The 13,848-nt window shown below is 44.6% G+C and overlaps 1 protein-coding gene across 1 annotated transcript in view; it reads right to left on the reverse strand.

The window, feature by feature from the left end:
• Positions 1–5,690: 5,690 nt before the first annotated feature.
• NDUFA10 (NADH:ubiquinone oxidoreductase subunit A10) overlaps positions 5,691–13,848 on the reverse strand; it is a 46,902-nt gene continuing 38,744 nt past the window's right edge. Inside the window, exon 10 of the mRNA XM_064160003.1 lies at positions 5,691–6,142. Within this exon, the coding sequence (XP_064016073.1) occupies positions 6,074–6,142 (69 nt within the window). The 3' untranslated portion in view covers positions 5,691–6,073. The remainder of the gene's footprint in view (positions 6,143–13,848) is intronic.

Consider the following 13,848-nt stretch of genomic DNA (forward strand, 5'->3'; position numbering starts at 1 on the left):
TGGCTTTGGTTTGCCATTTTCACTGAAAGTTTAGACCCTGCACATACCAGCCTGACTTCCCAGAATGTTGCAGCACACAGGGCAAGACTGGCTCACTCATGTCACCTCCCAGGGAACCCTGCACAACAGAGCAAACAGGCAGTGCGCATCAGGGTTGGAGCGAAATTTTGTTTGTAGCCGTGGTTCTACCACACACAACACATCCCAGAAATCCAAAATCCAGCTAATGCAGGTTTCCACCCTCTCCTGCTGAGAGGTAATCTGGGTCACTCCAGAAAACAGCGTAAACACTGACAACTGCCAAGATCTCCTCCCCTCCCCCAGTTCCTAGCAATGACCCCAGCACCAGAGAGTCTATCAGAACAGAAGATGAAGACCACGTCTTGGTATCAGCATTAATCTTCAAAGGAACACAGCCCAGGTGAGCGACTGCCGCTTTTAAACGTTGCAAACTGGGAGAAGGAAACAGATTCTGCAGCAGGCAGGGCTTTTAGGGATGCAAAGCCAGGACATACAGACTCCACACACCTTTCTCAGCCACTAAGGACGTCAGGAGGATGAATTTTAGCTGCTTCCAAAGACAAAAGTAGCAGTCCTCTTTTTAACTCCTTTCCCCTATAAGCAGAAGCCGAAACCTGCAAGCAGCGAATGGAGTCTCTATCACAATAGTACATCCCACCTTGCTCACCAGTTTCTGAATGCCCTCATGACCTCTTATGGGTTGATAAAAATCCACCTTGACCACCAAAACACCCAGAGGTGACTGGAGGCACCAAATGGGCAGAGTGTGGACACCCACACAGGCCATAATAAGCAATGCCTGCTTTACCTTAGCACTGCTTTGGTCAATTTTTTGCACACATCAACACCCTTTACACAACAGAAGCCCTGATGTGAAATTTGTATATAAGGATTTGATTCCCAGAAAGAAATGTTTCCACACAATGCATCAAACTGTTTGTTTGGATTAGCCTTCTTGTAAACAAGAGGGACCAGAAAAGGACAAACCTGTACAGCAGTGGCTTGATATGCCATGCTTAACATCCCCTTTCTTGAAATGAGGAGTGGTGTTGCTGCACCATTCTGGCACCACAGTGCAGCACAACCCTGTCCCCACGAAGAGCTGGTTCCCCATTTTCTGCCAGAGCCCTACGAGCACTGAAAGGACACCTGCAGCAGTGAGACATGAAACACAAAGAAACCAAAACTCTTACTCCACTACAATTTTTAGCCCACAGCTATGAGCAGCATGTTCTCATTTGGCATGCCTGCGACCCCACACCCAGCTAGATCCACCAGTGAGCCCTCCTTGGCCACACGCTCACATTTCTCCACCTCACACCTCTGTGCAGAGACACCGCTGAGGGCTGGGAACACTCTCCTGTAGGTACAGCAGCTCAACTAGCAAATGCAGCCTTTATCCCTCATGTAACACTACTGTCTGGGATTGTGTCTCCAGGCCATGCTCTGTAAACTGCTAATCCAAGAGCAAGTGGAGGAATGAGGTGTGGCGTCTGCCTCTCCTGCAGGGAACCACAGCTGCTTCTGTGGATTTTCATGCCCAGCTGCCTTTGAAGATGAAGTTTTCTCAGGCAGGCCTGAGAAATACCTAGGTATCATTTGTACCTGGAGTTTTGAGAGGGTGGAGAACACCAGCAGCAATCAAATAGTCAGGAGTGGTCCCATCAGATAGAAGCAGCTAGGCTGGGCTCCAGCACCTGCAGAAGAATTACACAGCACCAGCGAGCAACTTGCCTTGTTTTTTTCTTTCAGATCTCACTGTGAATATGTATTCAGCAAAGGAAGCCTTAGACCTGGGAACTGGAGCAGAACCTGTGAGTCTCATGACATTCTGCCACCTGTGATGCTCACAGGATGATGCTCTCTTGAGCAGCAGCTATGTAAAGAATGTTGTCCTCTTACCAGAGTTTAAAGGGTCAGAGCATTTAAGTGCTTCTGAGTGACTGCAAGGGGAAATTATTTCCCTTTCTCTGGAAAGGTCTCCAGCGTGAACTCCCTTCTCTAGTATGACAGATTAGCTCCAACCTATGACATCAGAACTGGAGCAAAGCAGACTCCTGCATGGCCAAGGCATTGGTCACCACTGCAGCAAGACTGAAATATGGCACCTTCTCACCAGTGTGGCAAAAGAGCAGCTCAAACCACAGAGTTGCACCCTTCGGGAGGGAAACGTTGACTCTGTCATCTCATGTCACACATAAGCTAAGCAGGGCCATGGGAACCGACACTGCCAGATGAGCTCACTTTGACCAAGATGAGAGCTGCCTGGGTCACTCATCTCCAATTAGCTTGCTCAATATCACATACAAGTCAACAGAAGGCCAGGAATATAAAGAGCCAATCATTTTCACTCATCTTGGACCTCCTTTTCCTCCAAAACCTCCCTGAATGCAGAGGGCTTTTGAGGTTCTCCACAGATGCTCAGCTTACCTTACATGTGAGAGTAGCCCGTCAGGCTATGGTGTGCCATGCCATCTCCCCTCTGCTCCACTTGCTTCCATTAACTTTTGCACAAATGATTCATTGTGCCCAGTCTTTTGCAAACACCATTCAAAGTCAGATGGAATTTGTTGTGTACCTAAATTACACTTGCTCAGCAAGCTCTTCCACAGAAGGGATTCATTTCCATCTTTGCCTGTGGTGGGGGCACAGCAATGCACATCTTCTTTCTGCTCTGCAGCAGCAGAAGCTCTTGCCTTTCACAGAGCTGGAGCAGCATAGTTAACATCCAAACTCCACTGCCATTAAAATATTACATGTTCCCCAGTTCAAGAGAAACAAGGAACTACTGGAAACAGACCAGCTAAGGGCAACAAAGACAAGGAGACCACACCAAGAAGATGGGGTCAGCTCTGCTTAGTGATGTCTGATGACAAGGGGCAATAGGTGAAAGCTGAAGCATAGGAAGTTTGTAAACATGAGGAATTTTTTCACTGTGAGGGAGACAGAACACTGGAACAGGCTGACCAAGGAGGTTGTGGAGATATTGAAAACCCACCTGGATGTGTTCCTGTGTGACCTGGCACAGGTGATCCTGCTCTGGCAGGGGGGGCTGGATGATGACTTCTCATCTTCTGTGAAAGGCTGAGAGATCCGAGGCTGTTTATCCTGGAGAAGAGGTCATCTTAGCAATGCTTATCAGTACAAAAATGGTGGGTGTCAAGAAGACAGAGACAGACTTTTCAGTGGTGCCCAGCAACACAACAAGGGACAATGAGCACAAATTGGAACACAGGAGATTGTCAGAACATGAGGAAAAGCTTTTTAAGGCTGACTGAGCACTGGGACAGACTGCCCAGAGAGGTTGTGGAGTCTGTCTCTGAAGATATTCAAAACCTGCACTAACATGATCCTGTGGCAACCTCCTCCAGGTGACCCTGCTTTAGCAGGAGGGTTGGACTAGATCATCTGTAGAGGTCCCTTCCAGTCCTCGCTCTTCTGTGATGACCTTGAGCAGGCATTGGCATGAAATCATAGGTTCCTGAGAGGCAATCTTTGCAACCTCATCTGAAGCTGCAGCTCGTCAAACCTTTATTTGGATGATAGAACCCATTCCCACCAACCTCCTCTTCCCTTTCCCTCATTCTGTGCAACCAAACAGTGAACCCAAGGGGAAGGCTACTACTGCACTGGGTGCCAGTAGCTATTGGGAAGGCTGGTGGTTCTGCCCAGAAAACATGGCCAATGGCTCTAGGTGAAACCACCACCACTCATAGGAAATTTGCCTTTGTAAAGCAGGCAGGAACAAGCACAGCACATGACAGGCAAGAAGCAAACTTCCCCATACATTAACATAGGCAATGGGAACTCAGGATAAGAGGACAGACTGCAGATGACATCACATGGGCACCTACACAGAAGCGTGGAGAGGACCCGAGTCATTCCATCTTTTCCTTCCAATCTAACAAAGAACTGGAAAAACATTGATCCAACAGGCATAAAAGAATCTTAAAAAGCCAAAAACCTTACAGCTGGTTTGCTAAGAGTTGGGTTTGGGTTTTTTTTTTTTTTTTGAGGTGTTGGGAGTAGGAAGGAGAAAAAACATCTAAAGCTCCTTCCTACAGCAAAGGGAAAGAAAGTTATTTCCTTCACAGATTTAGTTTATACACAGTTTTACTTTTAAAGCAGAGTTAAAAACCAGGATAAAAAGTACGCTCAACACATTTTGTCATACCACACTGCCTGCCATAAAAGCCAACACTGCTTTTTCTGACTGGAATTAAACTCCTTTACATCTAAAGCTTAGCTCAACTCTGTGTGCTGCTGCAGCAGACAGGGAAAGGCTCTTAGCAATGCTCTACACCCCACTGCGCCCCACTATGGCACAGCTGAACACAACAGCTTCATCAGCAGTACACATGGTACAAGAGGCCTTCCTAGGGGATCCAACATCAAGTTGCATGCACAATGCCAAGTGAATTACAGCATCTAGAGAACACAGCGACACGGAGATGGAGGACACCTGTAAAAACAGATCTACCCCAAAGGGAATCAAAAGCCACAGCAGATGTTCTTTTCATCTCCACACACATTACTGACTGGTTTAAGATGGCACTCTGGACAAGTAAAGAACAGCAAACACTAATCACTCAGGCTCTCATTGCACAGAAGACAATAGTGGCTAAGGTTGGCAGATCCTCAGGTATGAAAGTGCCAAAATACACCTTCCTGGGGGAGATGTGGGAGAAGGAGCTGCAGGTCACAGTTGAGCTGCAACAGGCATAGGTCCAGTGCCCAAATAACAAGCCTCTAGAAGAGGAAAATGCACCAAAATCTCGCAGCAGCTCAACAAAATGCAAGAGTTCCACAGGACTGACACCAGTTTTGCTACATTTTCACACAAGTCCAAGGCACAACACTTGCCACACTTGCCTTGCACCCCATCACTTGCTTGCCATTGCCACAAGCCGCACCAGCCTAGAGTGGCACAGTGGCACCAGAGTCAGCCCTTTTGTGACCAGAGTTGGAACTTTAAAAAGCCATAGAACATGAAAACAAATTATCTGAGATCAGGGAGAAAAGCCACATTTCTATACCACTGCTCATTTATTTCTCTATCTAACCAGGCCCCAAGGCTCTTGTTAAAAGAGAGTTTTGATATAGGCAGGGGCATAGCAAGACTTAATTCAAAGGCAATGCCCTGAATGCTGGAATGCCTGGCAGCACTCCTGCTCAGTGATTGAAGTACTTAGACCCTTACTGGAAATGCAGAATTACTGCAGACTAAATCTGGACAGCATTGCTTGAAGCAGTGCCAAGGTGCCTCATTTCTGTGACTAACTAATACCAAATGAATCATGTCTTTAAAAAGAACTCCAGCTTGGACTTTCAGGGACTCACAAAAATAATAATTATGTTGGTCTTTTATACCCAACAACCATTTTGATCTGCAACACCCAAAGTCAAAGGAAGAAGCTATGAGTACAACTGCTGGCAATTATTTTGAGTCTTTATACTTCTAAGCACAGATGTTTTGTTGCTTAAATTGAGATCAACACTTATTTCCTTCTCTCCATCAACTTTTGTATGCTTGCCTGCTTTGATGTTGGTGTTCAGCAAGAGCTGAGTTCATCAGAACATGATGCAAACACCATTTTTTCTTCACCCAGTGCACTCCTCTAATGAAACTAATAAAACACCATGCATGACAGAGCAAGAAATTAACTCAGTGAGAGCCAAGAGGATACAGGTTTAATTTCTCTTGATTTGCTAAAACAACAACAATCCTGTACAATAAGCCACCACAGTTTTGATGAAGACAAAGTTCAGCACTGATCTTAAGCCTGCCCCTAGAACACCAGATCACTTTGCTATCACACACCAACTGTATTTCAACATCTCAAGTCAAAGCACCCTGAATTCATCAGGGAAGAACAAACCAGAAAAAAGTGATTTCCCTTCCAGTAGTCTATTCTCTTATGCAGTAAGTGGAAGATGATTTAATCAGCATTTTCTTTGTGCTACATGACTGATGTGGAACAGGCACACTGAATTCTGCTTCTTCATTCAACCTCTGTGGTCCATCGTGATTTGGGCTCCGAAGGGAACAGATTCATTTCAGCCAGATCCACTTGTCTCCAACTTCAGCGTTGTAGCCTTGCCTATAATTGCGACCAGGAAGCTAGAGGAAGCACAAAGTTCAGTCAGAAACATTTATCTTTTCGGTCTCTACAGAAATGTTTAGATTCCCTGTTAATTGCCTTGTGATATCTGCAGAAGTGCAACACGTTTTTACAGCCTAATGACTAAAACTTAGAGAAAAATCAATCCCTTTGAAAACATTGAGATCTGCAGCTGTGAAAGAGGGACCCACAAGAAACAATATGCTCTAACATATATATATACACACATGAGATATATGTGTGTGTAAAAAACTAGGCCAATAATCTCAACAGTACCACAGCACACTCCACTTAGATCACCCAACTCTTCTTTTCATCCTTGTTCTCAGCCTTAGTAAGAGATGAACCCTCTAACTGTAGCACATAGCAGAGCATCTGAATCAATCAGTAGAATCTTAAGCCAAAACAGGCACACATTATTAAATACATTAAATATTTCATGCATGAAATACTGAGTTAATTACTACATTAAAACATTCAAATAAAACTGCATATTTAGCCTTCAAGAGCTAAACTTAAACTTCATCAAGCAGAAGTAATATCTGCTCGTCTTTAGAAGCCATTACTCACTGGAAAAAAAGAGACATTTCTTGAACCCCCAACCCAAATTTCAGCAGTATCCTGGGAGCTAAGCAACAGCCTTCACTCGCTGCCTCTGAACCTCACTGATCACTCAGGCTGCTTCTCTTCTGCACAGACCCTGAACGCTGCTGGGAGCAGCCTCCATCTAGGCAGTTCTAGACACAGGTTAGCCTTGTCCAACCTTCCTGTACTTGCAGTCCCTAAACCAGGGCTCAAGGAACCATGGTGTTGCTGCATGAAGACACCCCTCCATGCAGTCTGTTACACCTCACTGTGTGCAAGACGGCAGAGGGCTACAAAGCACAGCAGAAAGCCTGCACTTCTGGCAGCATCTAAAGAATTTGGGTTGGTTGTACAGTCCACAAGAGGATCATGCAAGTAGTGGTTTGAGACTAGTGAACCAAGAAATGCATTTCAGAGGGAAAGGCTGGATGGGCTGGAGTGCTGTCAGGGAGATAAGAGATGTACCAGAGAAGCAGGTGGGTCTGCACCCCCAACAGGGAAAGCAAATTATCACCGGAGTGAGAACAAATGGACATGAATAGCAGTAGCATAAGCACAGTCCTGACAATTGGGAGTTCAGATAGTTGCATCTAGACCAAAAGACAAGGATCTGTTACTGCCAAGTCTGTGAGCTGAAGTGCACGATCCTCTTCCTGCTAGTTCATCTAGTCAGCAGAACAGATGTCCCACAACCCAAACCTTTCAACAAGGGCTGAGGAAGAGGAGAGAGCTGTGCATTGGGATGGAAAGTAAAGCCTGGACCTTTCAGCCAGACCCCAGAGTAATTCAGGCAGCATCACAGACACAAAACCCAGTGGCAAATCCATTCTACCTTCAGCTTTAAAGATTTGGGGAAAGAGGCTGTTTAAGTAGCAGTCACTTTAAGGGATTACAGCACAGCAGAGGACTACAAGACAGCCTACCAGTACAGTTCCAGTAGCAAAAACCCTTTGTGGAGCCTGTGTGCTCTCTGCACAGGCAAGGACAGCTCTCTCTCAGGCCAAGCAGGCTGCATCAGGTCAACAAAAGCACTCATGTGTCACAGACTCACCACAAGTGTGCCAACAAAGCTGTCATCAAAATCATCTCCAAACAACTAACTTTGCAAATGCAACACACGTTTTTAGCACAGTTCCAGCCTGAATAAACAAACCAGGCTCTGCACCTGCTGGAGAACTAAGTCATAGAACAAAGCCAGCCTACCAGCCCCAGGACCACTGCAGACAAGAGCTACTTTCCACTTGACTGTGAACCCTTAGAATCATGCATCTAAGCAAGAATAACTCCATGCACCAGTACAGCATAGGGGTTGATCTGCTGGAAAGCAGCTCTGCAGAAAGGGAGCTGGGAATACTGGTGAACGAGTTAACCATATGCCAGCAATGTGGCATGTGGCCAAGAAGGCCAGTGGTCTCCTGGGGTGCATTAAGAAGAGTGTGGCCAGTAGGTCAAGGTAGGTTCTCCTCTCCCTCTAATATGTCACAGTAAGGCCACATCTGGAGTACTGTGTCCAGTTCTGTGCTTCCCCACTCAAGAAAGACAAGGATCTACAGAAGATAGTCCAGGAGAAAGCCACTAAGATGAGGGGATTGGAGCAGCTTTCTGACAAGAAAAGGCTGAGAGACCTGAGACTGTTTAGCTTGGAGAAGACTGACAGGGGATCTTGGCAATGCTTATCAATATCTAAAGGCCCAGCAACAGGACAAGGAGCAATGAGCACAAACTGGAATACAGGCAGTTCCACCTGAACACAAGGGAAAACTCTGAGGCACTGGAACAGGCTGCACAGAGAGGCTGTCAAGTCTCCTTCTCTGTGGAGGTTCAAAACATGCCTGGACATTATCCTGTGCAATCTGCTCTGGCTGAGCCTTCTTCAGCAGGGGTGTTGAACTAGATGATCTCCAGAAGTGCCTTCCAACACCTACAACGTCATAATTCCACAATATTTTGGCACTTATTATAAGCTGACTGATCCTGTGAAAGAAGCAAATGCAGATACGTTTCAGCCTCTAAGCCTCCAGTGTCAAAGCACTTTGGGAAGAACTATGACCCAAAATTCCAGACATAGTTAGGACCTAGCTCCAAAAGCAGAGTCTACTTCTAGAACCTCTCCTCTTAACCCCAGAAATGAAAGAGACAGAATACAGCTTTCATCTTTGAAATACAACACTGGAATCAAGAGGTAAACCCACCATGAATAAAACAAATGAGCTGTGAGAGTCTGAAGCAAGCAAAGATGCTATAATAAAAAACTCTTCCTTTAAAAAATAATCTGCTGCCAGCCTTTACAAATAACTAGGCAGAGACCTGCTCACCTCTACACAAACTCCAGTTTCACACAGGACCCCTGCCTTATCCTGTTGATCTTTCCTTTCAAAAAAATGTAAGAGTATCCTATTTGAGAGAACTGCACTCACAGAGAGAAGAAAAAGACAGTCTTGATGAAATCTATACTCAGGCCACAGAACCATCTATTGAAGACAGGACGAAGCCTGATTTGAAGGAGGGAGTTGATGTTTGTTTGGTTTCTTTTATTTGAAGGTCAGAAAATAAGACACCTTTTTAAAATACCAAACCAACAGAAGACTTCACATCCTTTGTGAGACATTCCCCACCCTGTCTTCTCACACGCCATTGGTGATCAGTTTTTGGAAGGTTTTTCATTTAAAAGTTGTGTTCAATGCTTTGTCAGAAGAAACTACAGAGCCCTGTTAAGAGTTACTCCTGCTGAGCAAAAGGAAGAGGCAAGATGAAAATAAATGATTAATATCTCTGCCCCATAAATTTACAGTGGTGAGCAAGGGACATCAGACCTGCTGTGTGACCAGCCAGTGTTTATTAATTCTAGCACAAGAACAGCTCTCTCTGGTCCTCTCCAGGCAGCACATAATTGGCCCTTTGATACTTCAAGAGATTCCCAGATAACTGGATTATTAAAGCAACAGGAGCTCTCTGGGAAAATGCAGGAGCTTACAGTTTCATTTCTGGGCAAATCTGCCCTCTTTAAGAGACAGAATATCAATCCCAACAGAACTCAAATTCATTGTCCAAAACAAATTCCCCATGTGCCTTTGGTTAAAGGCATGCAATACATCAAAGGGAATTTTATAATAAGTATTCATCCATACTCCATCATTCACAGTGGGCCTTGGCAAAAGCAGTTGAGCTTTGGGATGTGTTACAGCCAAGCTTTAGAAAGAGCCAAAAATCGTGGGGGAGGAGGGAGGAGGCGGAGAGAAGAGGAGAAGACAAAAGCAGAGTAAGCAAACTATTACCTAGCAATGATGCAGAATGATATGAATGTGAATTTATGTTTTGCACACTATCTCCACCAGATACATGTAGCATAGGTGACTGCCTGCAAACAGGCTCTTCAAAGCTCCCATTTTACAGCTGTGAGCATAGCAGTGAAGTTGCACAACTAGAAATGAGGTAGGTCTATCCCACAGGGGAAGAAGTTGGTGATCTTTTAGCACTCATTGAGCATTTGGAAAAATACTGGAACAGGAAATGTTCCTGTTCACACAGTCTTCTGCTTTCCCTCCAGCTCCCCTCATGCCCACCTCCTGACAGAACAGCGTTTGTTCAATGTCATGAGGAGCCTGGATTAAAATAGTCAAACATAAAGTGTTGGGGTAACATTGTACAGCGTGGCTGAATAGACTGAATAGCATAATGCCAACAGTTCCTATCCTCTCATCTCTCCACTGCAGCTCTGCTGGATCATTCCCCAACCTCAAAGCTCTGCAGCTTTGTTGAATCATTGCACAAGCTCAATCAACACTCTCACCCAGCAAGAAGCTATTCACTCCTCCTGACTGGGTTAGATTTCTGTGACTCTGCAAGCTCAGTCAGCCAAACACATATCAGACCACTGTAAAAAGTGGTGGGAGCACCAGGGAAGACCCAGGGATGCAGGACAGGTGTGTAGGATGTCCCTCTTTTAGTGAAGTTACTGAGTTGGTGCCCCAAGTGCACCCAGCTTAAGCTCCCAGCCTGCTCTGCCCACAGCTGCTTAGCTAGCACAAGGGCAGGGATGGGAACAAGCAGCCAGCCCTGAGGCTGCTGGTACAGCAGTCAGATGAGGTAAACAGTCCAGCCTAGGAAAGAAATGATGAAAGGGAGATAGGACAAAGCTCTACAGAACTTGCCAGCAGCTGAAAGAACACAGAGACAGAAAATTCAACACCCTTTCCAGTACATGATACAGGTGCCATTAAACAAAACTAATGGCTTGAAGGACTCCTTGATGAAGGATACTGCTGACAATTCTGATGGTCTTGACAGGAACCCAGGCAGGTACTTGGAAGTGACTCACATTTTCCACAGGATCTGTGCATTACTATCAACTTTCCTGGTCAGAAGTATAATGAAAGTCACCATCACTGCAAGTGGTTGGCACTTTCACAGCAACACTCAACACATGATACCTTCAAATCACACTTAGGACTAAACAACAGGTGTGCCTTAATGGTCACATTAAAATACATATGATTAATTATTAACAACACATTTCCACAGGCAAGTAGCACATTGGGTCAAATAAATTCCTTCAGACCCCCTTAGGTCCTTCACTAACACCAGCCCAAAGAGAGCTCTTTAGAGCCACCAGCAATGGCAGAAGATGATGCTGACTATCACTCCAAAGCCAAACCATCTTTCCCAGGAAAAGGCATGTTATCACAGCAGCCATCTAGACACACATTTTGCAACACAAGAATTAAGTCTCTGCCCTCAAAAGCTTACACTTGAAGTAGTACTGGACAAGCAAACAGGAAAAAATATCTCACTAGACAATCCAAACAGCTCTCACATCCCTGAGGCAGGAGGTAAGCTTGAGCTTTTGCCAGTCACTGCCAAGTCAAGTAACAGATTTTTCCACTCCTTGGAAATAGAAGAGACTGAGAATCAAGTCTTGGTCTGCTGCATTATACTGTGCAGAATTTAAAGCTGGCAGCAAGGATTACTTCAAGAAGTACAAGATAAAATCCACCACACAGAGCATGGAACTAATGAAATGAGCTGTAACCAAAGGCAGAGCCACCTCAAAGGAATAAAACTGCTCAACTTTAAAACAGCATCAGTAAAAAGATGAAAACAAGATCATCTCATCAGTTAAATTAAGAACTCTGCCACAGAAGTGTCTGTCAAAACTATAAACATGATGAAAAGCCCTATAAAGTAGTACATTCTGCAGAGCAGCAACAAACAGCTTCAGCCAGCTGTTTGCTATGCACTGCGACTGCATTTCATAGTGCCTTCAAGTCATTTCATAGCAGACACATACAGGTAGAGCTCTGGAGAGTTTTAACACTCTGGAATGGTGTGCATCCATCAGTTCAGAGCCTGTCTTGTCTTCCAACATTTCAGGAGCAAAAAGAATTACTGTTTTGCCTTCTATTCCTGTGCTGCTTTCTGCTAATGGCTGGGCTTCGCAGCTAGAAGAGATCTATAAATAGCATGTTTTGAGCAGCGCTGATCAAAGAGCACTCAACAACAGAGTCATTACTCTGCAAGCATGGGCTCATTCATCAATATCCAAACCTTGTCATTTAGTAGTTGTTTATAACAAGCATAATAATAGCACCCTCCATCACTGCTGTTAGCAAAAAACTACTACTTGGGTTTTTGCCCCAGTAAAAATCCTGGCTTCTGGAAGTGTATTGTCAGTGTTTGCTGCTGGCACACAGCTAACGTCTGAGAGACTCCAGGAACATGCAGTTTCATATACTGGGTGTTTGCTGTTTGGATTTCTCTGTTCCAGAGCAAGCAATTGAAAGAATAGAAATGGAGAGAAGTGCATTACCTCCAAAACACATACTCGAGGTGCATATGGCTTGGTTTCCAAAGGACTGTCACAAACAGATGTTTGATTACAGCTTGACACCTGTCATTCTTTGCTCAAAATCCTTACTGCTGTTAACATTCATTACAGCCCAAGTAAAGAGTACTCAAGAGCTTTACTGAACTGAGGGTTTGGTTTGCTGGAATTGTTCAATGAATGTGGTCTTGCTCTTCATTAAAAAATGACAGACAAGATGGTAGAAATCTTTTTGTAACAAGTGTCCATAGGAAGCATGAAAGTGATTTGTAGAGTTAGACCAACTATGAACACCACCATCCAATGCAGCTCTCTAGCCTTGCTTTCACAGGACAGACAAGAAGCAGCAAGAATATGGCTCAAATATTTTGTTGAAGCTTTTTCCCTTCAGTGCCTACCTGCCCTAGCAACTATTCTCCATGATGACAGCAAGATTAGTTACTACTTGTTCCCCTCAGCAAATCTGTTAGAACTGCCAGGTATCCACTACAGAGTGCAAACCTATCACAGGAAAAGAGCCAAGAAACTCCATCTGGGCCATTGGAGTGTCATGCCACTAACTGCAGGTTGGCTTTTCTAACTGGACAGGTAAAACACAAAACTCCTCTTAAAATGACTTTCCTTATGTTACATTTCTCTTGGCAATCCCATCAGAAAGGCCAAAATATTTTCTTTCTCAGCAGAAAAATGCCATCAGGAAACAAGGAAGAGGCCACATGGGTGCCATCCTAACCAAAACCGTACCACTGCACCAGTACAGTTAAACACTTCAAACCGACACTGTTTCACAGTTTAAAAACCAATAGAGATGTTACCCCAAGAAGCTGGAATAAAGCAGGGAGGGAGAAATAAATTACTCTTCCTACAGATTTGCCAAAGCCTTTTCCTAATTTAAAGCATGATTTTTTGACATAAGGTATGACAATGAAACTGTCCTCTCAAGGCTAGATTTTTTTTTAAATTAAAGTTTCCTAGGAGATACAGAAGAGCAGAGTGGGAGCAGTTCACCTGCAATTTTTCTCCCCTTTGCTTAACGACTAACAAAAGATTCTTTTTCCAAGCTTTACTTCTTTTAATTATTTCTTGTGTTTAATAGAGATCTACCCTGGGGATCACATCCCTACATGGGGTTGGGATTAAGAGGGTTTTGGGAGAGAGAGGATGTGCTCCCAAGTACAAAAGTATTTCCTCTCATAGGGGTCAGTGGCAGACTGGCAAGACTAAAACAGATTCTTTTACTGTCAGTGGGATTTGACTGTAAAGGCAACAAAAGCTGGTGAGGGGCCTGGAACACAAACC

Source organism: Pogoniulus pusillus, chromosome 2 (genome assembly GCF_015220805.1).
Source record: "Pogoniulus pusillus isolate bPogPus1 chromosome 2, bPogPus1.pri, whole genome shotgun sequence".
NCBI lineage: Eukaryota > Metazoa > Chordata > Aves > Piciformes > Lybiidae > Pogoniulus > Pogoniulus pusillus.